Source organism: Heterocephalus glaber, unplaced genomic scaffold (assembly GCF_053883595.1).
Source record: "Heterocephalus glaber isolate CG9 unplaced genomic scaffold, H.glaber_assembly_v1.0 deba00001428, whole genome shotgun sequence".
Classification (NCBI taxonomy): Eukaryota; Metazoa; Chordata; class Mammalia; order Rodentia; family Bathyergidae; genus Heterocephalus; species Heterocephalus glaber.
Genome location: NW_028258293.1, coordinates 22,735,837 through 22,762,470, shown reverse-complemented (window position 1 = coordinate 22,762,470; position 26,634 = coordinate 22,735,837). Strand labels below are relative to the sequence as shown.

General features: G+C 39.0%; 1 protein-coding gene across 1 annotated transcript in view; it reads left to right on the top strand.

Moving 5' to 3' along the window:
* The first annotated feature begins 3,722 nt into the window (after nucleotides 1-3,722).
* Nucleotides 3,723-26,634, top strand: part of Syt9 (synaptotagmin 9) — a 177,841-nt gene continuing 154,929 nt past the window's right edge. The window contains exon 1 of the mRNA XM_087211398.1: nucleotides 3,723-3,970. Coding sequence (XP_087067524.1) covers nucleotides 3,826-3,970 — 145 coding nt within the window. The 5' untranslated portion in view covers nucleotides 3,723-3,825. The remainder of the gene's footprint in view (nucleotides 3,971-26,634) is intronic.

Genomic DNA, 26,634 nt, shown 5'->3' with positions numbered 1-26,634 from the left:
TAGCTTTGTCTGCAAAGAAAATAACTTCATGCATTGCTTAATGATGAGAAATGGATCGGTGGGTGATTTTGTTGTGTTAACATGGTAGTATACTCACACAAACTGGGACCGTAGAGCCTACTACATGCCTAGGTCATATGGTATGGCCTATTGCTCCTTGGCTACAAACCTGTATAGCATGGTACTGAATACCATAGGCAAATGTAAGATGGTATTTGTGTATCTAACTGTAGAAAAGAAAAAATAAAACTGTGGTATAAAAGATAAAATTGGTGTACTCTATAGAGCATTTACCATAAATGAAGCTTACAGGACTAGAAGTTGCTCTGGGTAAGACTGTAAATGTGTAGTAAATCAATGTGAAGGCCTAGGAAATTACTTTATAGCACTGTACACTTTATAAACACTGAACACACTTAGGCTACACTAACTTTACTGTATTACTATTTTATTTTCTTCAGTAATGAATTAATATTAGCCTACTGTAACATTTTTATGTTATAAACTTAACTTTCAAATTTTTTTTGACTTTTATAACACTTAGCTTAAAGCACATTTTGTATAGCAGTACAAAACATTCTTTCTTTATACCCTTATCCTAAATCTTTTTTCTATTTTAAAAATTTTTTAGTTTTTACTTTTTTCACTTTTTAAACTAAGCCACACACACACACAAACACACACGCGCACACGCGCACACACGCGCGCGCCTAGGCCTACACAGGGCCAGAGAATATTACTGTCTTCTACTTCCACATTTTGTCCCACTGGAAGGTCTTTAGGGGCAACAACGTGCATGTAGCATTATCCTATTGTAATAATGCCTTCTTCTGGAATTTCTCATGAGAACCTTCCTGAGGTTTTACAGTTAACTTTTTTAATATGTAGAAGGAATACACCCTAAATTAATGATTAAAAGTATAGTACATACAAAAACCAGAAACAGTCATTTGTTATCACTATCAAGTATTATGTCCTATACATAATTGTCCATGCTTTGCTTTTGTATGACTGGCAATTTTGTAGGTTTGTTTATACCAGCATTGCCACAAACCTGTGAGTAATGTATCGAGCTACAATATTATGCAGCTAAAATGTCACTAGGAAATAGGAATTTTTCAGCTCCATTATAACCTCAGGGGACCAGTGTCATATATGCAGTTCATTATTGATCAAAACTTTGTATGTGGCTCTTGATTGCAAGAGCATCTTCTATTTTGGGATGTTATAAGTAATAAATTAAGAAAATGTTCATCACCTAGCCCACTGTAGTAGATATATAACAGCAACAATAACAACATATATTGACTGAGCCCATATGATGTCTACTCTAAGTACTTTAAATGTACTACTTTAATGTCATTAACAATTTAGTGATAGTAATATTTTCTGAAGAGAAACCCTAGGCACAAACATCTTAATTTGCACAAAGTTGGTTGCTTAGTAACTATTCTAATTTTTGAATGTCTTACATTCAAAGGATACTTCTTTTGTTTTTTCTTTAAACTCTATTTTAAAGCTGATGGTTAATGTTGTTAATTATTTTCTATTAAACACTCCTCCTACCTTGACCTCCATGATTCACCTCTGTCCAGTTTTTCTTCCTCTGATTTCTACTTTTCAATGGTCTTCTTGTTAAGCCACATTTTAAATGCCCAATTTCTCTCCCATTTTCTCCAATTCTTCCTTCGTGGAGGAACCCGTTCGATGTGGTAGCTCATTTTCTGCCCTTCTTTGATGAGTGCTGGTCTCTTCTCTCAGCTCTAGGCTAATATGTCTAAGTTTGATTAGTGTCTCATCACATGTGAACCAACCATACTTTTTTTCTTTTTTTTTAGTCTGGATATTTCTGACCATCAGCTAGTGCCTTTGGCCAAGTGTAACTATACCCACATCTTACCTGGTTTCTTGAAGTCATCTCTTTTTTACAAAATTAATTTTATTGGTACATTTTAGATATACAATATAATGACATTCATCTTTGGAAATTTGCACCTTTACATAATTTCTTGGTTCTTATTTTTTCCCCATTCCCCTGCCCTCCCTTCAACCCTTAACTGAATTTAATCGCCTTCAATTCCATTCTGACACGGTGGCATCAGTGATATCTTTCAATTGGCTCCAGCACACACCTACCCCCAAGCCTCTGCCAGACCTTGCATGGTGTTCTCCTTAGTCCCACCACTGTCACACAGCCTCGCCTCCTTTAAGTGTCCCCTCCTTTGGAGGACCAGGACCTGCTCAGATTCTCCCACTGGCTTCTTTTTCAGCTGGTTTCTTCTCTCTCATTTTCCTAGAGTTACTTGTCTTTTCACAATTCTATGACATTATCTTTGTAACTCTGCATTTTATGTTATTCCCAAACAAGCTCCTTAAAACCCTAACACCATTCACAGCCGGATTTCAAATCTTGCCTGCTTAATGAGCACTCTGGAATCCTGAATTACCTTTCTGTACAATATGATTTGCTTCCAGCTGTCCCTAGCGTCAGCATAACCTTTTGGTTAAAAGCGCCAGTTTCCAGTTGTAGAGATTCTCTAACTGTTATAGAATGGAGATGGATGACACCAGTATCATGAAAATACGTAAAAGAAAGAAAAAGGAAATGAAAGCTCTTCCTCTCTGCATGAACCTGGACAAGTGACACTTTTCAGAGTCCCTGGTTTTTCAATGACAAAATGGGGGTAGTAAAGAGTTCTCTGGAGAATTAAATGAGATTATACTGTATATCGAAGGTACTTGTGGTAGTGTCGAACACACACACACACACACACACACACACACAAATAGTTCAATACTTCGTGGTTATTTCTGGGCTTGTTGCCTGAAAGACTGGAAAGTCAAGTGGATGACAGGCACCGCGAGGAGCCTTCCAAACACCTAGAGTTCTGTTACTCTCTCTCTCTGGTGCTAGAGACACATTGGTAGCCCTCAGGATTTCCAATTAGTTACTTAGAAAACCAGCCGGGATCCGCGGCTTGCCGGGCAAGCCTCAGCACCTTTCCTGGGAGTCATTTATTTGGCCTTAGTTCTGATGTGAGAGCTTCCACCTCCTCCACATTACCAACCACAGTGGTCGAAATCCTTTGCTGGCAAATCTTAGCCCTAAACCACGCATTTGGGCATCTGGCATCCTTAGGCCCGTGGTTTCTGTTCAGGCGGCGCTTTCCAACTTCGAAGTAGGCGCTCTGCTCTCCGCGGGTGTGGTCCAGACCTCAACCTTCGCGCCTTGCCCCGAACCACGTGGCCCGGACACACACTGCTAGAGGTGCTGTGGGGGCGGGGGGCTAGTTTGCCTCCGGGCAGAGGTATGGGGTGGCGAGAGCGCCTTTGCCGCGCATCGGCTCTCACTCTCCAAGCCTGGGCGCGGCCGCTCTGAGCGTGAGGTCCCGGGCCGAGTCCAGCGCTCCACCTGATGGGCGGGCGCGGGGGCCACCTAGATCCTATCCAGCGGCTCACACCCTGACCCGGCCCCGCCCCCGGCGGCTGCGAGTGGCGGGCGGAGCGCTAGGAGCGTGGCGCGCTGGGCTGTGCGGAGCCGCCTCCCCTTCGCGCCGGGGGAGGGACTGAGGGGCCCGGCGGGAGCGAGAGAAAGCCGGACGGACCCGCTGGCGAAGAGCTAACTGCATGCAACCGGTGGGAAGCCGGGCCGGACGGGGCTGGGGCTGGGGCTGGGGCTGGGGCTGGGGCTGGGGCTCGGACCGTTTCTTGGCGGGCCCCTGGCGGTGCGCGCGGACCGCCCGGAGGCGGCGGCTCTGAGCTGGCAGGCGGAGGGCTGTCTCCCGCGCCCGCCTGCCCGGCGCGGTCCGAGGATGCGGGGGGGCAATGCCCGGGGCCAGGGACGCCCTCTGTCACCAGGCGCTGCAGCTGCTGGCCGAGCTCTGTGCCCATGGGGCCCTGGAGCACGACAGCTGCCAAGATTTCATCTACCACCTGCGGGACCGTACCAGACCCCGGCTCCGCGACCCAGGTGAGTGCCGCCGCCACCGCCGTCTGGCGTAACAGGAGGGCCCTGGGCTGGGACTTGGGGCCGCACCCGGGCCTGAGGCAGCAGAGCTACGCGCACCGGCGGAGAGCAGGGGGTGGCCACCCAGCCGGAAGAGGGATCAAGAAGCCGCGCACCTTGGCCTGATGCAGGAACCCGGCAGGGACCCAGGAGGTGGCTGCTGCGCGCAGGCCAGTCTGAGTGGGCTGGGGCAGGGTTTGGAAGGACCACGCCCGCTACCTGCGCACCGGTGGCCGGGGCTCCAGGGGGGCCTCTCCTGAGCTCTGAGCTCCGCGATCCACTTCCCCAGCTCTGCGCCGGGAGGGAGTGGAGGCCGCCGCGGCCTCTGGGGCTGAAGAAGGGGGATGAGGCCAGAGGAAACTCTGGGAAGTTGGGAGTTGGGGACGGCCCCCGGCTGAGGCTGAGTCCCATTGAGCGCTGCTCATCCTCGTTCCGGAGCGCCTAGTTCCTTTCTTTGGTTTGGGGTGACAAGGGCGGGACGGGATCTGCTGGAGGCACTGGGCTGGAGACGGGAATCTTTAGATCTTGGACGGCCAGGCCTGAACCAGTTCCCTGCTGGTCGCAAGGCGCAGAGGCAGCCTGGGCCTGGACGTTTGTTTCTACTAGCTGCCCCTACGGGGCAAGCAAGGGTGGGTGGGCTTGCCGGTCGTGGCTTGGGCACCTGAGGTCACCCCTAGTGAAAGTTACAAACCTCCTAACTTTGGAAAGTTCATTTATTTTGGCACTTGACCAATTAAGGTTGGAGGAGGGAGTTTTAGTGGAGCCATTTGCTTTCTCCAACTGTTCTGTGTTGCCTACCTCTTCTCATCCACCGCTGATCACTAGAAATACATTCCTTTCAGATACTTCTCATTTGGAGAAACAATTTTCTCAAATATTCTCCCAATTTAAATACTTTAAAATAAAGGCATATTGTGGCTGGATTGTTAAAAATGAGATGAAGAAATGGCCATTCCTTTGATATTCCTGTTTATAAATATTGGCAATGACCTATTGCTGTACAAATTATTTAGTACCACTTTACTTCATTTTAAGCCAGTCCATTATATAAAAATACATTTGCCTGAGGGTAAATTAGAGATGTATTTGACTCCTAAAGAGATTCACCCGTAGCCTAACTTAAATAGCATATCCTTGATAGGATATTCAAAATGTATGTGTGGGGCGAAGGCAGCTGTTAAAAGTTTCTAACACATTTTATGTACTCAAGGGCTTTTTTTTTCCTCTTGAAAAAGAATGATTTTTGTTCCCCATGGCCTGAGGTTACATCAGTAGGTTTATCAAATGACTGCTTACTTCAAAGGGAAGGATTAAATCGAGGAATACTGACCCCAAGGACTTCTAGGTGGTTTAGTGTCCAGCCTGTGTGTGGCTTCTTGCTGGATACAGTGTGAAGTGTGGACCACAGATGAGAATGGGAATGCCTCATGTCACCAGCAGGAGTCCAGGAAGGTGTCCCAAGTGTGAGAAGTTCTGTCCTTACAAAGCAGGAACAAGATCATTGTTTAACATGCTTCACCCCAAGCAAGCGTTAGTGCTGAAACCTCTTGCTTCCTTATCTGACAGTGTGCCTTCTGCATCGCTTGTTATCCCACAGAAGTTGTCATTGCTAGCCTTACAAAAGAAGGTGGATGAGGGCTGTCTCTGAATTGCATGCTAAATGCACCACATCTTTTTGCCCTGTTTTCTGTCTCTGCTTCCTTTAGTCCAGGGGCCAGATTCTGTTCTCAGCTGCTGCATGGAAGAATCAGACTCATAAGAGGAAATGTGATTCCTTGGCTATGAAATAACAATAGATAAGCTGGCCTTGCTGCTCTTAGAGTTCTTGAAAGCAGTGCTCTGCTTTCTTAAACTAGGGCACATGGTTTTGAGGTGGCTGCCTGCCCCTGTGGCTCTTTGGTTTGTATCTGGAAGTGGCCTGAAAGTAGCCTGCTTGTGAGAGAGAAGAGGGAGATGGCAAGGGCAAGGTAAGAGGATATGAAGACGAAGATGACATCACAAGTGCACCTTCTCCTTCAGGGCACTTCAGCTAAAGCCAATCTCCCTCCCCTTCCTTCCTTGTTCAGCTGTTCACATTAATTCTTACATCAGATGCATTTATCTCCATCCCTCTGAAGCTGTTTGTCCAAGCCAAGAGTGGCCTTAATCTCTGAGCCTTAAACGCTGAGTGGTTGGAGAAGCTATACTGCACAAAACTGTGTGAACAGCACCCTTGCTGTTGTGCAGTTGGAACCAGAACAACCGTGTACGCAGCCCTGAGACATGGGCCCAGAGGACAGTACCTCTGTAAATGGGTGACTTCCTTTTCTGTAAAGGAATCCACATGCTTGGCCACTTCTACCTTTCTATGTATATTATCTATTCATGGCCACCCAGCAGTAGCTATGTTTTCTCAAGCTTCATGAAATGTGTTAGTTAGAAAAGGAGAAAAACAGATGTAATTTCCAGCAGAGTGACACTGTGTCTAGGATATTCATTTTTTCAGAGCTAAGGTAAGGGTAGGTTACAGACTAGTATACATGAAGCAGAGGAAAGAGCAATCGCACAGGTTCTGAGGCAGAAACACCATTGCTATGATTTAAGGAACAGTGACTTCCAGGGTGGCTGGAGATGGGAGAGTGTTAAAGGAACATGGTTAATGGTTGCAGAGGGCAGGTCATGTAGGGTCTCAAAAACTAATACAAGGACTTTGGTTTTAATTGTGAATGAGCTAAAAGCCTTAGACAGTGTTGAGCAGAGATATGACAACACTGGATGCTGTGCTGAGAAAATAGTATAGAAAACCAAGGGTGCAGACCAAGAAACCTATTAGGAATCTATTTCAGAAACCCAGAAAGAAGTAATAGTTTAGGATAGATCAGGGTAGTTGTAATGGAGATGGTGAGAAGTAACTGGATTATGGACATAACCTGAAAGTACAGCCGGTAATATTTATTGATGGAAAGGACGAGAAGGATTAAGATGAGTTAAGGATGATCCCCAAGGCTTCTGACCTAAGCAACTCCATTTACTGAACAAAAGATGATTTTAAGAGAGATGGAATGGGAAGGGAAATCAGGAAGTTTCTGTTTTGCTTGGTTTCTAGCTTTTATACATGTTGAATGTGATGGCTCTTTAGAAAGGCAAGATGTTTGGTAGTTGAACATTTTTAACATCACCAGCTGGTCTATGCTCGTATCTGTAGCTGGAGACTATACTGTGAAGGGGCTAACTGGTTTTAGAGCAGCATTTATTGTTAGAAAGTTTCCCTTGTAGGGACTAAAAAGCACCCTTAATCTTCTACTTTTTGATCTTGATTATACTTTTTGTAGTCAAAAAGAGGTAGTCTCATCCTTCTTCCCCATTATATACCTTTGGCTATTAGGAGGTAACTGTCTACACTTCTCTAGATCCATCATTTCCACATCTGCAATTGAAAGGAGGATTAGATTATATAATTTGTAGTTTTAAAACAGGTTTTGTCATTTTCCTTTTGGGGAGGTAGGGTACTGACCATGTTTTTGTCAAGTACTGTATGTGGTTATTCATTTGGTTCTCCTTATGGTCTTCTAAGACTTTGCAGCTCAGGGCACTGGTCCATGGGCAGCAGCATCTGTAGCTTGTTAGACATGTGGAATCTCAGGCTCACTGAGACCTATTGAATAAATATCAGTCTGTATATTTACGGGATTCTCAGGTGAGTTATGGGCATAGTAAAGTTCAAGAAGCATGGCAGAGGTGACACACACACACAAAGTGAAGTGTGGAGAAGTAAACTAGTTTAAAGCCATGCATGATACCATTAAAAAAAAAAAAGAGTTGGGTGTTAGGTCAAAGGATCTTGTTAGTCACAGCTACAGTTTTCTCAGGTATCTGTCAGACATTGGTTTCAGGACACTCAAGATACTGAAATATAAGGATGCTCAAGTCTCTTATATAAAATGGTGTAGTATTTGCATGCAACTTATGTACATCTTCCTCTATCATCTGTAGAATCCTTATAATATTTAATAAAATGTAAATGATATGTAAATAGTTATTGTACTGTATTATTTATGGAATAATGACTAGAAAAAAGTCTGTTCATAGTCAGTACAGTTTTATTATGAATGTTTTTGATCTGAGGTTGGTTGAATTCAGATACAGCAGGCTGATTGTGCCAAGAACTTAGAAGTTATTGTCAATGAAATTCCAAATTATTTTGTAAAACAGCCATCCCAAGACCTACTTTCTCTATTCTGTACTTGTATAATGGTATAGGTTAAATTTTGTGTAGTTACAGAGATTCACTTTGGTGTTCTGACTATGAATAAAGACTCGTTTTCCATTGATGTTCCAACCTCATGTTCTAGAGGTTATTCATGTCCTCTTGGTGTCTGTGCCCAAGGTCTGTAAAATGTTTGCTAGGTCAAAGGAAAATATAATTATATTCAGGAAACCTTGTTTTTTTTAAAGCCTAATGTTTTTTAACTTCTGCTACACATAGAAATACTTAGGATGTTCTAACAGAGAAAGCCTAATGTTTTTTAACTTCTGCTACACATAGAAATACTTAGGATGTTCTAACAGAGAAAAACAAAGCAAACAACAAAAACTTCACAATGACTGAACTGGACTGTATACTGATTAAATCACACTCTCTGAGGGAATTACCTGGTATCAGTATTTTTTAAAGTTTCTCCATTGATTATACAGTACAGGACAACTTTTGAGACCACAAGGTGAAGGATGAATCAACCTAACTCTTCTCAGCTCAGCTCACATTTCTTTCTTCCACAATTAGGAAAGATGATATCAAAAGCCAAAGAACTTGTCAATTACCCTTGTACAGTTTATATCTATATCTCCTGATTCTTTTTCTTGACAAAATTGTGCCACATTTTTATTTTGAGGGCTCTTGAAAAAATATCATGAGACTTTTATTATGTCCACCAGATTTGAAAGGGGAAAATCTTGTCCAAGTAGTGTTTCATTAAAAGGTAGGAGTGTGGAGCCTTCACTAATGTCACCTTGTGTTGAATGACAGTGAAATCATTTACTAGCAGATGTACATGTAAAATAATTAAATATAGTTTCTAAGGAAAAGTCTTAAATAATCATCACGATTAAATATTAGATCAAAATTTCCAAGATAGTCAAAAGAGAATTGATCTTAAAACACTGGATTTTTATGACTAGGCTTTGGTGTGGTTATTCACAATGGTGTTGATTTTTAAAAATTAATGTTAATTGCAATCAGGAAATAGTTTTCTAAGGAATGAGTGGCGTATTGGATACACAATATGTGAAGATCCCATTTGCATTTACTTCAGTGACATTTTAGGGCTTCTTCATAAATATTTCATTTAAACAAGTGTGTTTTCATCTCTGTGGGATTCCTTTACATGGACCAGTGAGTGGTTTAGTCATGAGGTAATTATCAAGAGGGAAAAACAAAAGCACATTGTGGCAAAGGCATCACAGGCAGTGCTGTGGCCAGCTGCATCTCTCAGAATAAACAATCAAAAGCACACACTTTTTGATGTGGGCAAAACTCTCAAAGAAAAATTAAACTAACACTTAAGGGAAATCACCCTGAAGTTCCCTGTTATGTGGAGAGCATAGGCATTGCTTTCACCAGAAATGCGTACTGGCACTTGTGTGTTTGTGCGTGCATATGCGATTTTCTGTATAGTTGGCTTACAAGAACTTCATAATCCCTTAACAGAAGGACTTGAGAGAACTAACAGGTTAACCCACTAAAGTGTATAGAGGAGGAGGAGGAGGAGGAGGAGGAGGAGCAGCAGCAGCAGCAGCAGCAGCTTATTGAGGCATAAACAAGAGTGCAATCTCATTTTAAAAGGAGGAATGTAGAATATATATTTCTGCTTTCTGAATGAAGTCACAGCTTGAATTGTAGAGAAGTGTGCTCTGGATAATGGATCTTCCTGGCAACCATAACTGCATCATGGCTTTTGTTTCAAGTATTTCATTTGGTTGGCTCTAGGAATGGTTTTTGATGAAAGCAAACCCTGAAGAGTAGGCTTTGCAGATCTTGAAATATGCCTGCAGCCTGGTGAGTGTATTTTATCATACAAGTCCTTTTTCATCAACAGTGGTAGGACTATACCTGAAAGAAAAGAAAAATTGCCCAGGAAACCAAGATGACAAAGTGGAAGAGGCAAGAGCTTTGAAATCTGAATCTGACCTTATACTTACTTACTAGCTTAGTGAGCTTGAGCAGAAAATTTTACTCTTCATTTTATTCATCTATAAAATGGGACTGAATGGTTACTATAGCACAGAGCCCAGAGCAAGTGCTGAATTAAATGCTTGATAAATAGCTATTGTTGTTAGTGTTATCACCTGCCTAGGTTTTCTTTCAGCTTTGTCTACAGACATGTGTATGTTTTACCTATTTATGATCATTTGTAGGCAAAATTTTTCTTCTACTTTTTTGTACATATAGCATTTTATCAGTCTTTATTAGCTGTGTGTCCCTGGACATGTTATTTAATCTCTGAGTCCTTGTTTTATCATCGGGAAAATTTATTACTAATATTTGGGTTTCTAGTATTCAGGATGGCAATTCAATTTAAATCGAGGGTGAACAACATGTAGTATTGTGTGGCATGTGTGTATACAAAATATTTATCTATTGTTTGTATATGCTCCAGTTGATGGCGATGATGTTCTTTATGTCCAAGGTAAGGACTTGGCAGACAGCAATCACTGAATGAGAGATTACCTATTTTATATGCCCAATCATGTTACCTTGAAACTCAAGTATAATTACCTCATGTAGTTGTAAAAATTGCCATTACCAAGTGTAGTCATCTGGTTCAAACATCTGGGTTCTAGATATAATTTCTGACTATGCCAACAGTGACATCTTGCTTCCTTGCCTGGTTATTTAGTGATGAAAAAGCAGTACCTTCAGTTGCGTTGCTATCATCCAGTCTGTGGACACACGTAGTCTGTTACCTTTGGTATTACTGGGCCCAGGAGAGAGTAAGAATGGCAGGCCTGCCCAGTGCCCACCAAGCTATGATGCAGAAGTGGTTCTATTTTCTTTGCAGAGAGATTGTCAAGTTATAGGGACAATTGTTTAAGATAATTGAATGCCCTTAAGTGGATCACTTACTACTTTTTACCTCTGTTCCCACTCATGAGCAACCTTCATCCTGTCTCTAAAATGATGTAATTAAGAGAGAAATTTGCTATCTTCTATCTTCAGTTTAGAACTTTGGAATGGTTCTATAGTACTACAGCTGATACAAACTGAAATGTCTTCAGTAGTCAGGTATGTCCCGTAATTGTGATAAGCAAAGTTTATGAGGTACAATGAAAATTATGCTATATGTTTAAATTTTTAAAAATACATTACAATAAAAGACATATTGCCATGGATCCCCTTCAGAATACTTCTCCTTCCTTTGAACACACTTATCCCATCACTCTTGCTGCTTTCTGAAGCAGTTCAGGAAGTCTTTTTTCATGTTACACTATTGTGGCTGCCTTGATGTCCTGAACTGATTCAAAATGTTTACCTTTAATGGTCATTTTTGACTTTGGAGAATTGCCAGAAGTCACACAGTACCAAATCCAGTGAACAAGGTAGATGAGGATATACCATGATGTTCTTCTAAGTCTGCCTTTCTGTTGGATGGCACTCAGCTGGTGCATTTACTGTATTTTTGATCACACCCTATAGAGATACTTAGAAAAGAAGACTACCAGAAAGTGGCAAGAATATGATAAGTGCATTCAGAGTGAGGGTGGAGTATTTGGAGAGGGATTATGGCAGTGTATCTTTTACTGTAACGTATCTTTCAAAATGTAAGTATTCACTGTTGTTTTTATCACACCAAATATATGCAGTCTGTTGTTGACCAAAATGTCATTATGTGGCACATGACCGTATGTGTAGTGTCAAGATACCTACAGTATGTATATACACATACAGTAGTACATGTACAAACAAAAAATAGAAAACTATCCTCATGGAACTTAGATGTTAGTGAGAGGAAAATTTTATAATATATAAATTAATTATACATTATGTTAAATGGTAATAAGTGCTATGGAAAAGAAGCACGGAAAGATACTAAGGCCCGGAAACTAAAATGGTATCATTGAGAGAGTGATGCATAAGTTTACTCAGAAGGGATTCAAAAGGTCAGAAGGAGATGCACGAGCAAAACATGCACATATAGAGGGGAAGAGCATTCCCGGTAGGGAAACACCAGGTATAAAGGTCTTGAGGCAGAAGCATGCCTGGTAGGTTCAGGGGGTGGCAGGGATTTGTGAGATTATAGCAAAGTTGGCAAGGAGAAGCCATAGATATGGTCAGAAAGGTGATGGCAAGCTGATTTTAGAGCCTATAAGCCATTACATTTTTATTTTACCTAAGTAAGATAGCAAGCCAACAGAAATTTTTAAACAGGATAATATCTGATTGAGGATGAGGAAGAATCACTCTGTGCAGACTATAGAGGGCTAAGTATGGAACCAAGGAGAATAGTATTGAGATTATTGTGAGACTCTAGATGATGGATGGGGCTGGCTTTGGTCAGAGTGATAGCAATAGAGACAGTGAAAGGTGGTCCAATTCTGGGCAGCCTGAAGGTAGGGCTGACAGGGTTATTGATCGATGAGTATGAAACAGAGGAACCCAAAATGACTCCAAGCGTAGAGCCTGAGTAGCCAGGAGAAGATAGTTCTAAGAGAATTAAGATAGAGGGTACTGATTTGGAGCTCAGTTTTGGGTGCATCAGTTGAAAATACTTGCGAGTGACTCAAGTGGGAAAGCAGACTATTAAGATGAGTCTATGAGCCTACTGTTTGGAAAGATGGTTGGTTTGGTGATGTAACTATGACATATAGTTGTTGGCATATAGATGACATTGTCTAGGTGAATATAGGAAGACTGTGTGAATAGAGGACAGAAGGGGACCAAGACGGAGTTCTGACTCTCTTAAGAGGTGAGAGAGAAGTTAAGGAATCACAAAAGTAGACTAATACAAAGAGACCAGAAATGAAGGAGAAAATCCAAGGAAGAGTATTGACATGGAAGCACACTAAAGAAGTGGATGTACTAAAGAGGAAGGAATAAACAACTGTAACAAGTGTTACCCTTAGGTCAAGTGGAAAGAGAATTGAGTACTGACTGCTGCAGTCAGTGAGGTGGAGGTCATTGGAAGTGATGTTGACAAGCAGCTTTTGTAGCTGAAGGGATTCAAAAGGCATAAGAAGAGTAGGAACAAGAGCCTGAGTGGAGTGACCTTAAGAGACATTGTGGGGAGAGAAATTGGAAGTTGTGAGGAGTGACCATTCTTTCAGGTTGTTTTTCTACAGATAAGAGCAGAGAGATGGAGTACTAGTCACTCATGGAGGAACATGAAATCAAAGAATGTTTATTTACTGTTTAAGTTGGAAGAGTTAGGAATGGTGACAGGAATGATCTAGTATAGAGGATAAAAGTTTGTAATGTAGAATAAAGAGGGGAGGCTTGCTAGAGTGATATCCTTGGGTAGACAATTGGATATACTTCCCAGGACTTCAAGGAGGAGGGTCTGGACAGCAGATAGACATTTAGGCACCAAAGATGAAGTTTAAACCCAAGAAACTAGGTAAGTTTTCAGCCTGTTTAACAAAACTGTGAGGCTTATACATAACAGACATTTATTTGTCATAGTTGTTGAGGCTGGGATGTCCAAGAGAGTGTCACATGAGATTCAGTTCCTCCTAGATAGCACCTTCTGTCTGTGTCCTCACATAGTAGAAGAGGTTCCTTTGACCTCTCTCTGCTATGGTTTATATCTAAATGTCCCCCAGAACCTCATACACTCAAAGGTGGGGCTTGTGGAAGGTGATTGGACCTTGGGGATGCTATAGCTGACTTGCTGTTAGGAGATGGGGGCTTGTCAAGGAGGCAGGTTGCTGAGAGTATGACCTGGAAGGATGTATCTCTCTCCCTGGCCCCTATCTTTGCTTTGTATTTCCTGGCCACCATGATGTGAGCAGTTTTTCTCTGCACAGGCCCTTCTGCTATGCTGTATCTATGTTTGAGCTTGCTGAAAATGGATTGAAACTTCTGTACTGTGAGCTAAAATAAACCTCTCCTTGAACTGAAACCAGTTGCTGGTTTCAGATATTTTGTCCCAGCTGATGAGAAAAGTGACTGAAATTAGTACCATTCATGAGGAGTCTGCCCTTATTTTCTAGTCACCTCCCCAGAGTCTCAACTCTTAATAATACCACAATGGGGGAGAAGTTTCAATATATGAATTTTTTGGCTATTATAACTTTCCCTGATAGCCCGTGCTGTGTTTCCCAAATGCAGCATGTACTTTTATCTTTGCTCTCTCCTTTTTTTTCTATTTACTCAGTCCAAGCTTACTCTGCAGAGCCAGTTTTTCTCCCACTCTTCAGTTTTGCTTTCTTGAATAAATTTTGCCATTGCTAAAAACAATATGAATTTTGCAAAGACATAAACATTCAGACTACAGCACTTAACAAGAAGTGAATGAAAATTAAAAAAAAGAAAGTCAAAAAATTGGTTGGAGGTCAGGATGACTAGGAGAAATGAACAAGGTGAAAAAGACTAGCAAGTACAGTGAGAGAAGAGTCAGGAGTGTGGTGCCCTGGAAGTGAAGAAAGTATTCCTGCAAGAAAGGAATGATCCCCTGCATGAAATACAGGTGATTGGTCAAGTGAGAGAAGGAAGACCTGACCACTGCACTTAACAACGTGAAGTTCACTGGTGACCTTGAACTAAGTGACTTTGGAGAAATGGTGGGTGGGCAAGCTTAGTGAAAGTCTGACTAGGATCTCTTCAAGTGACTATGAGAGGGGGGAAATTGAAGAAAATAAATATAAATAATTTTTAAAATTATACTGTGAAGAGAAAGAGGACAGAATGATTCAAATGATAGCTTTTAAAGAAAAGAGAAAATAACTATGTATGCTAGAAAGAAGGAAAAATGATACAGAGGATGGAACTGCTGGAGTGACATGCTGAGGAGGTGAGTGTTTTTTTTTTATTTGTTTGGTTGGGTTTTTTTTTGTTTCTTGGGGAGTTTTTTGTTACTAGGGATCAAACTCAGGACCATGCGCTTGCAAGGCAGGCATGGTGCCACTGAGCTAAATCCCCAGCCCAAAAGGTGAGTTTTTCAACTGTTCATTCATTGCCAAAGAGTCAAGATAGAATATATGAGTAAGGCAGGAGATATGATATGGGGATTTCATAGCAGTTTGCCTTCTTATTGCTCTTCTATTTTCAGTAAAAGAAAATAGCAGGGTTAAAATCTGAGAGTGAGGATGGGTCAGAAGTGATTGTCAGGGAGAGTGGGAAAGCGAATGGGTTAGGGAAATGGAGTATAATTGCCAGTCAGTACTAAGTAATTGCTTCCAGTTGGTGATCATGAAGTTAACATGACCTTCATTAGCATAGATGTGTTTTTCTCTCACTGTGTTCAGCTGTGTGTGTACAAGCAAGGAAGAAAGAGAAGTTTGTATTATATAAACATATATATATTTATCCTCACAATTTTCATATATTATGAACGAATGGCAAAAATAGCTGGTGATGTATAATATGGAATTATTAGAATGACTGACATAATTTCATTGGCATAAGGACAGAAAAATGTACTTGTAGGAAGACTGGGATAGATTAACTAATTATCGATCCCAGATGGGTGAGACGATTGTTGGGAATACACTGGAGAGAATGGGACCAGAAGGAGGAATGTTTGAAATCAGGAGGATGGAATTGCTGCAGTTATTGGTATGACCAGTTCCAAGGCGTAATTATGGCAATGAGGCCCTGAGGTAGGGTGGAGGACAAATTATTGAGAGAAGCTCAAATAACTAAGGAGTAGGGGCTTGGAATTATTGTCACTACATGGATTTTGAATTAATTAAGAATTATGATGAAAGTGGTTTTGGAGAGAATGGCATTAGGTTGGCAAATGAACTATTCCAGGAATGGGAGGAGTGAGCTAAGGGATAAGACATCTGTAACAAGGAGGGGGTCATTGAGCCACAGTGATGCCATTGGGCAAGAGGAGATTCAGAGCTGGGAGATTTTAGATAAACATCAGCAGGTGGTGACTATCAGTTTTAGCTAGGCAGAAGCATTGAAGGAATATTTTAATGAATAGATACTTGTAAGACCTTGTGAAGTATTATAGTCCAATGATGTGAAAGAGAGGGATCCTGCTTCCTAAGTGTCTGATATATGTGCCAGGGAGGATGGTTGTCTGATTTATTAGGTTTACTACTAGAACTCAAACATGATTTGTGGTAGAATAATACGATTAATTTTAAACACAGTAAGTTGGAGCATGTATAAGACGTCTAGGGCATGTGTCCATGGTAGTTCACTGGTAGACCAATTTGATAAGGTTACTGGGAATCAAGGGTGAGAAGTGGTTGAACTGTAAGCCTCCTTACAACTCAAGGTTTTTGAACAGTGGTTCTAAATTCTGGTTATGTATCCTAATCATTTGGGAGAGGGGCTTTTAAGACACAGCTGCCTCTCCCTAACTGACTAAATCCAAATCTTCAGGGTGACACCTAAAATATCTGCACACAAGTCTGATGTGCAGCTGGAGTTGTAAATGATATGGAATAATGGCCTTGAGGGACTGAAATTACTTTTTATCATTGTTGAAATAAATGCTCAAAACATCCATATAAAATTTTCATAAAATCTTAAGTGAAGGAATATAAAGATGCATTTCTAAACTGAGCGTGGTGACACACACCTGTCATCTCAGCACTCTGGAGGCTGAGGCAGGAGCATCACAAGTTCAAGCCCCACCTGGGAAATCTAGCAATTTAACGAGACCCTGTCTCAAAAGAAAATGCATTTACTATAGACCATTGACAGTATTTTCTTCGGCTCCAAGGGGGTAACCTTAAATTATTAATAAGTACAGCTGCCTTTGGTACAATTGATAAGTTCTGTAGGAAATCAAGCTGCAGGATGTAATTGTAGTTTCCTAGCACTAAAATCATAGTCTTCTTTGTTGCCAAGTGTGTAATTGATTTTCTTTTGTTCTTAATGTAGGCTAACCATGTGGTAAATAAATTCTGTAAAAATTCTAGGCCATGAGGTTAGGCAAGAACACAGTTGCTTGACTCTTGTAGGTTATAAATCATCTTGTGGTACGCTTACTTTTTATCAGAAAAGAAACTTTGAAACATAGCAAGAAGCCAGACATGAGTGGAAGCCATGTTAGAACTACTTATAACACTTACGATAGAATCCCAGGTTAAACATATTTTCAATTTTAGTTTTTCAAATAATACGGGTGTCAGTGGCTGGCCTCATTGAGCAATCTCTGAGCCTTCCTAAATTATTTCAGAGGAAATGAAAGAGCAGGACTGCTTGCTCTTCTGTAATCTGTTCTACTGTGACTACTACGTTAGAGTTAATGTAATATCCCAAATTTATAGGTCATCCTTCTTCTGGGGTTTTAAAAGTGCTTTGTGTGTATTACTTTAATTTTGAGGGAGCTAAAATTCACGATGTTATGGAATCTATTTCAAAGCGTATACAGAGAACTAAAAAAATCTCTCAAAGTGTTTCTTTTTTTCTTCCTTGTGCTGTTGGTAGAAACATCCATTCTTTCTAACTTCACACTGCTTTATAGGCATTTATGTGTGGATTACTAGAGCTTCTCTGGGGGAAATCTAATCCCCGAAGATCCATGCAGTAGTCTGATAAAGATTAAAATCACAGCTTTTTCCATTACATTGGTTTTTTGATCTTTTAATTTTTTATATCTTTTATGCTTCAGTAATTTAATCATAACTATCCTTCCAGTGGCTCAGTATGTGGGGATTAGGAAGTTAAATTGGCAGACTCAAAAACAAGAGCTCTACAGTATATGTCTATAGAGTAAAAGGCAATGTCCTAGGGTTCGTGGTTGTATCCCATAATGCTGTGCACAGTCCCCAGGTCTGGTGCAGGGAGCCTCTGGGATAAAAATGGGTAGGAACTACTGGCTTTAATAATGCAGTTGAGAATATAGGGAATTGTCAGAGAGGATCAGAGTTAAGCTCCGCAGTACCCAATTCTTTCGATGTTCAGGAAATGGTTTCATTAACTATATTAAAGTAATAAGGGCAGAATATTTGTTTGAATTTTATATTGTCTTTATCTGCTCTTTTCTAAAGCCTCTATGCTAGTTAAATTAATATTCCTATAATAAACGTACTGAATGCAACATGTCATGAGATTTATCTTATGTTCATAAATAGTAAAATAATGAAGGCAGCAGTCATAAATTTGTAATTAATGAAATAATATTTAGATATATAAAACCAAGTTTATTAAAATGTTACAAATTTAAAAAAATCAGAATTGAGAGACTACTGTACTTCACTAATAATGTTATACCGAATACACAAAATAAATAGACAATAGAAGTAGTTAAAAGTTTGATTTATGTACTTATGGAATTTTTCTACCTACCAAGAGAAAAATCGTGTTTTTAAAACATTTTAAAAAATTTATCAGGACATGGTCAGACCATATGAAGAAAACATTAACTTCAAAAGGTAAAAACTGTATCTGCTACATTTACTGACCATAATGCAGTAAAACTATCAATGAATGAACAATAGGTAGCAGCAATCAAAACTATCAAAATGCTAAACACTTAGAAATTGATCTCTTTCAGAGATCTCTTGAGTTAAAAAAAAATCCAACGTAAGCTGAAACTACAGATATTGGGAATACAATGAAAATGGTAGCACATAATCAAAACTATGGAGTAAAGCCAAAGCTATATTTGGATGAAAAATTCTAATTTTTATAGGAAATAAATAGAACAGTGGAAAAATGCATTGAATTTAAGGGCCTAAAATTGGAAAAAATAAAGCAAACCAGTAAAAGTAGCAGTAAAGCATAAGTAAAACCAAAAGGGAAATTCATTAACTGGAAAGTAAAAAATAAAAAAGCAAAAACAAATAAGTAGTATTAACAAAACTAAGATGCTTTTCTTTGAAATACAAATGAGTAGTTTTGTGACCAAGAAAAAATATGAGAAAAATACAAATATAAGGCAAAAAATGTAAAGAAAGAAGAATGAGCAACAGATTAATAATAGAATAGATCAAACACCACAAGAAAGCACCATGTATGCCAATGATGTAGAAATACAAATTTAGCAGAAAGTGTAAACATCTCAGAATGGGTATAAAAATATTTGAAAGAGATTCAAACTTTGTCAAAGAAACATCTCCATAAAAAGCCGTAGTTCCAGATATTTCTTTAGATTAGATTTAGAAAATATCAAGTAATGCATTATTATCCTTTGTACTTTGTTGGAATAATCATTGCAATTTGTTTTAAATTTTCAGTGCAAAAATATTTTTAAGAAACACAAGAATGAAATAAAGGTTGCAAATCCACTGTCTAGAAAAACATCAATGTTAATATTTTACTAGAATTGAAATTGCTAGATCTAAACCTATATACATTACTTATTTTGATATAAAAGTATCAGATTGTCCTTTAGAAAGGTTTAAGAATTCATGTACTTTTAACACTATACCATAGCATGGAAAAGGTATAGAAAAAGCATTCCTATTCCCTTTGTGAGGCTAATATCATATAGATGCTACACTTGACATATGGGGAAAAAATCTTGATGTCAGTCTCAGTTACGCACATAATTGCACAAATTCTATGTTAAATAATGGTAAAATAAATGCGGCTTTAAAGGGGAAGAAAGATGTACTGCAGTGTGGTGGGGTTTTTTTTTGTAAGACTAGAAGAACCAGAAAGCACTAGGAAGTCTATTATCACACTAGTAGGTGTTTTTATTCATATATCAATATTTATTTTAATTTTTTACTACATTTACAAAAAATAAGAAATAATCTTCACACATTTTCTACAGTTTATCTCCAGTCATTTCCATACTTAAGAAATAGCTTTATTGAGGCATTATTTTACATATCACATAATTCACCCATTTTAAGTATACAATTCAGTTGTTTTTTAGCATATTTACAAAATTGTGCAAGAATTGCTGTAAGTCAGTTTTAGAACATTTTCATCACACCCAGAAAGATCCCTTATGCCATTCACTATTAATTCCTATCGCAGGAGACACTAATTTATTGTCTGTATAAATTTACCTCATATAAATAGCATCATACAATATGTAATCTCTTGTGTGGGTGGGTTCTTTCACTTAGCATAGTATTTTTGAGGTCCAGCCATGTTGCAGCACCTATCGTAAGTTCTTTTCCTTTTCATTACTTGTTAGTATTCCATTCCATGGATGTACTACATTTCATTTATCCATTTACCACCAGTCTTTGGACATTTGCCCTTTTTTTCCCAGTTTGGGGCTATTGTTAGTAAAGCTGCTAACAACATTTAGGTACAAGTTTTTATGTGGATGTGTGTTTTCATTTCTCTTAAGTATATGCCTAGAAGTAGAATTTCTGGGTCAAAATCTATGTTTAACATTTTGATAAACTGCCAAACTATTTTCCCAATCAACTGCACTGTTTTTATTTTACATTTCATCAATAGTGTATAAGGATTCCCATTTCTTAATATCCTTGCCAATATTTGTCATATTAGTCTTTTACTATAATCCTTCTAGTGAGTGTAAAATGGTGTCTCATTTGTAGTAGTTTTTACAGAAATGTAATAGTCTCAGCTGGTGCCAAGAAAGCATGTGATCAAATTCAACATTTTTCTTGATATCAGGAAACAAAGCCAGTATCTTCATAGACATGGATGATGATGAGGATGATGATGACGATTGGTAATGATATTGATGACAGTAACAATTATCATGAATAACAATCATGATACTTAGTAGGACTTGGTGATAGGTATTGTTCTAAGCTTTTATGTAATCGCTCATTTAACACAGCAGCCTTGAAGTAGGTTTGAATGTTATCCTCACCTCATATAAGAAGAATCCAAAGCATAGACAGATTAAGTGGTTTGTCTGACTCTGTAAGGCTCTAAACTCATGGACCTGGAATTTGAATGCAGGCACTCTGAATCTGGGTGTAGGTGCTCTGGCTGCAGACTGCTCTTGGTTAATCTTACGCTGTAATGGGAAGAATTTCATCTCAGCTCAGCCTTTATTTTTGCTTTACAGTCATTTGGCCTCTTCCTTGCCCTTCTCCCCTTAATGTCAGTCTCTAACTCTACACTCAGCTTTCTTCAGCTAATTGTGCTTTCTACTTCTCAGAGATAAATAAATACAGCATTACTGAAAACCCCCCAAAAAACCCTAATGGAATAAAAACAAAGTAACATGGCGGTACAGTATCTGGTAAAGGTGGCATTTCAAATCAGTGGGGGAGAAAATGGGTTACTTGGTAAATGGCCTTGAGATAATTTGCTATCTGGGGAAAACATTATATTTATGCTCCCCAAAATTTTCATGTGGTTTAAATTTTATGAACTACAAAACCATTAAAATACCAAAGGAAAATATATGACAATCATTTTGTAATCAGAATTTTATACATATCACATCAAACTAATCATAATGATAGGTTAAAAACAAAATGTAAATTTAAAAGACTTCCTCCTGTAAAGAGATCTAAAAGTAGCTACCCAGATAGTCATAGCTTTTAACTCAATGTCACCTCATGGGCTAAAGTGGCTTCTGAAGTTCCAGCATTCACATTTATCTCTTTGAGAAAGACAAAAGACCCTACAGCCATCTTGGGTCTTTTCTTTTTGTATAATCTTTCTGAATTTCTTACTCATTTTCACGCTTTTATCTCGTTGATCAGAATTTAGTCACATGGTCATACCTCGCTACATGGAGGTTATAAATTGTACTCTTATAGCTGATATACTGTCATTTCAAATACGGTGTAACTTTTTTTTTTGGTACCGGGGATTGAACTCAGGACCTTGCGTTTGTCAGGCAGGCGTGGGGCCACTGAGCTAAATCCCTGTCCCTGTAATCCTTGTTATTTTAGAAAACAGGAAAAGCGTACTGAGTGGCAACTACCAGTTTCTGTCATATTTGAGGTAGATGAAGCTTTCTTTAACATGATCCCAAAGCTAACAACTGAAATAGACAAGGCTGATAAGACTTTTGGCAAGCATAATGACATGAACATTTTTTGCAAGAGATATTATAATGAAAGTTAAGACAAACCACAAAATGAGACAAAATAATTATAAAAAATGCCAGAAAATTAACTTTCTTAAATTGTACAGAAGTACATTTATTAGTAAGAAATATGGCTGTTTGTGCCTTTTGGAGAGAGTACCAATTCTTTGGTTTTGCTTTTAATGTATGAATGTAAATAATACATTATAGACAGTACTTAGTCTTTTTTCAGATCATTTTATTAATACACGTTTGTAGTACATAATGTTTATATTCTTTGTGAGGAGTCGGTACCTGTACATAACACATCATAATTCCTTTTTTCATCTCCTCTCCCTTCCCTTCCTCTTCCTCCACCCATCTTTTGATCCCTTGCTTTTTGGGGGAGGGGGCACATGTTTGCAGTACACAGTGTTCACATTCCTTGTGTAGAGTTAGTACATGTACATAACACTTCCCAATTCCTTTCACCATCCTCTTTCTTTTACTTCCCTCTCGCTTTCCTCCATCTCTTCATCCCGTTCCTCTTTGAGAACAATCTATTTTCCTGCTTCCCACTATTTGTCCTTCACTTTACTCTTTATTTATACTTTGGGTTTCTCATGTAAGAAAAACCATGTGATATTTAAGCTTTTGTGTCTGCTTTATTTCACTCAACATAATGGTTTAAAGATCCATCCATTTTCCTACAAATGACCTGCTTATCTTTTTATGGCAGAGTACTCTGTTGTGTGCAAAAACCACATTTTCTTTATCCATTCATCTTTTGATGGACACTTAGTCTTATGTATACTTTTTAAAAAACTATTTTTTAGCAACAGTGATTTTTTTGTTTTGAATGTTTTTATTCATTCTCTGCCCTCAAGAGCACATTCTCGGCTCATCTGTTAAATGCTACCCTGTGTTAATAAATATACAGTGACAGGCTCTTTGATTTAGGACAGATTCGATGAGATAACCTGAATGCTCAATTACCTGCCATGGTGAGAATCATCTGCTTTCAGATTGATAAGATCAAATCAGTAGCCATTCTCAGTTCAGTGCTTCATCAAGAAATGAATTAACATGAAACTGTTAGTGGTCATTTTCCTAAATACTAATCACTGACTTTTAAGTCCTAGAAAAATCTGCATATTTTTAGTGATTATTATAGACTGAGATGTTTTAAACTGAGTTCAGGACTTGGGGACATGGGAGGGGGCACTGTTTCTGGACACATTACTTAGACAACAATAATTCTTCACAGTTTTCTGTTAATATCTTCTGATTTAACAAGCAAGTTGGAGCCAAATGATTTTGGCTATTTGGTATCCTTGGTAACCACTGTTAGATGATGAATTGAATTAGTTAAAATTAATTTCTTGTGAAAAGCTGCTTTCATCAGAGGAGATTAGCTTTGATGTTTAGATGCACAAGAAATGCACATATATACATAGTTTCATCATTTGTGGAGAATATTTATAGGTAAAAATCTGCAGATCCTCATATATTTAAAAGGTGGGGAAGATGATGGAAGGTTGCAAAGAGTTCTACCTTGAAGGATTCTGCTTCTACTTGGAGAGGGAAGACTTACATATATCCAGGAGTCTGAGGCATAATAACCACCATTTGAGCCTTTGTTCAGCTAGAGGAGTAGCCTTCTTTCCCTCATATCTCTGAATGCTGAGTATCATGATAAAGCTATTATATTGTTATAGAAGTTTGGAAAAAGATAAGAGAACATACTTTCTCCAATATAAAAACTTCAATATATGTATTTTTGCTCCAAGCCCATTTTTAACATCAATTTAGGAAGCATTTTCCTTTGATCCTGATAGGTGCCTTGCTTGAAGGCCATGTCTGCTGTAAACCTTGCACTTCTGGAAGTTCACATTTTGTGAATATTGCTAGACAAGGAAAAGCCAGTGCTGGACTCTATAGCATAAATTGCTACTTGTGCCATGGCACCTCTCTGTCCCTGAGTGGGGATACAGCAAAGGGTGAAGAGGAGCAATCTGTCATACAGAGATGTATCCTGGGTCCCTGGTCTAGGCCTTCAGGCCACAAATTTTCTTGGAGGAATTGGGAAGGAATGGATGCTTCTGATTTTGATTTCCCATAGAACTTTGGCTACTGTTGATGTTAGGATGTTCCGCTTGCTGTCAAAGGAGCTATAAGATAGAAATTTAAAGTAAAATGGAAAATATGAGATATAATGAGGCAAGTTACTTTTTCATTTACAAGATTCAATGCTTTGAATTTTTTTTTTTTTACCATCAAATGCACCATTGTTCTACATTTAAAAACTTCCTAGATGTGAACATATTTAGGAAAGAACATACATCCTAGGCAGTTCATGTAAACAGGGTTTGGAGACTGTTTCATTACTTAATAGTTGTCTGATTCAGGGAAAGTTATTTAACTTCTGATGCCTCAATGTTCTTAATCTGCCTAATGAGGATAATAATGTTTATATGGGAATTGTAAAGTGTGAATAAGATCCATATTTGTAGGGAGCCTGGCAGTTAGAGCTCCTTTATGGTTATTCCCTTATGAATCCCCTTGATAGAGACTTTTATTATGTTTCACAGAAATGCTTACAAGTGATTCATGTCCTATCTTTTATTTTGGCTCCCCCCCATTTCCATTAATCTGTCTTCTCTACACACCTTCTGGTACCTTATTTCATTAGTCCTCTCACTTTATTCATCCTATCCCCTCTTGCTTCACTTCATCCTCCAGAATTGTTATTGGCTCTTTTTTGCTGTTTTTTTCGAGGGAGAGTTTTATGTAATATAGCTATTCAGGCATAGTGGGTACTGTCCATGGTGCTGGAGTTACTATGGTAAAAGAAAGATACGATCCCTATGCTTGTGGAGGATATAGATAAGTAACGGGCAATTGCAATTTAATGCTATAAGGAACTGTGGTGTGTATGGGAGCAGACAGGACGGCCACTTTACCCAAACTTCAAGGGGGTGGTGCAAGAAAGGCTTCCCCAAAGAAGAAATAAATGAGCCTTGAAATATGAAAGTGAATGCTCAGGAAACATTTGAGGGGAACTGAGTGAGTTTATTTTTGATGGAGTTAGATTTGGAAGTAAACTGGGGACTGTTTATGTGGTGACAGACAAACTCAGACAGTAAAAGTCTCCTGAGGTATTTAAGAATTTAAATTTTATTCCAATGATAATAGTGATCTGTTTTATGATAGAATCTACAGGATGTGGAATACAATAGGAGAGAGGTATAAAGGAAGATTGGGTTACTTATTTAGGCTGCTATGTCATTTAGAATGCAGAAATAGAAATAAATTAAGGAATGAAAGGTTGATTTGAGTTTCAGAAATTCATGTTTGAGGTATATAGTAGTTGTGAATATGTGCCTAAGATAAAAAGCAATTTCAGATCTCATTTTGATATTATGATAGTCATTTACTTCCTATGGGTTTTTTTGTACATGATTCTGGTCCTTCTACATGTCTATACATTTTGTTGTGCATAGTTAAATAATCATATCCCAATTATATGTATCCAAGATAAGTCAAAGTAAAAGAAGATGGTTGATATAGGGGAAAGACTCCAGAGTGTATTTCATGTGGAATCAAATTAGAGTAAAATGGGGGGTAGTGATAGTCTCTGGTATTTAGTCTTACAGGTGCTTGGAGGTTGACTTTTTTCCAAGAACCAGAAGTGCCATTCTGAGGAAGTCTCATGGCCAGAACATGAGTGTCTCAGGGAAATATTTGAATGGTATTTTGGGGTGATAAAGTGATATCCTACCTACACCCAATCTCCAAGATTAGAGAGCTCTCAAATCACATAATTTTATTTAAAAAACAATCCTTGTTTGGCTATTAGTAATGTCTTTGCAGTCAGTCTCTTTCTATTTCTGGCTTGTATGTCCTTTGAGATTAAGTCCTCTGATAAGTTTGTTACCTGCTTGGCTCTGTTAAACTGCCTGTTAGAGCTTCCTGTCTTCTTTTATGCTTCCAGTGAGGCCCCATTATTCTAATATTGCAAGATTTGTTGACAGAATCCTTTTATGTAATTCATACTCTCATCATGATATTTGCTTATAGCTCTTAAATTCATCTTTTTATACTGTTACTTTGGTTGGTTTCTTTTTATACAGCCAGATCCTCATCTCTGTCATTATTCAGGGTTTCCCTTTCTTTATCTATCACCTCACCTGATGGGTGGAACTGGACATGCCCTTGAACTTCTGGGATGGACACTATGGTGTGGATGTAACACTAATCAGTTGAGGGTTCTTATGCTCAGTAGGAACCATAGATTGGCCAAGTGCAGCTTTGCTAGCAGCTCCAGGTTTTGAGCACTAGTGGCCCTTATCCCTTTGTGTAACAGCTTTGGTCCCTGATGCCACTGGTTGACACCAATTGATGCCACACACTATCAGTTGACATTACTGCTTTCTTTTCTCTGCCACTGCTAGCTGCCACTGGTTAATGCTGGATTCCATCAGTTAACACTGCTGGTTGATGGTCTCTGCCACTGCTAGTTAATGCTAGATGCCCTCAGTCAACTCAGTCAGCTGCTAGTCTCTGGAG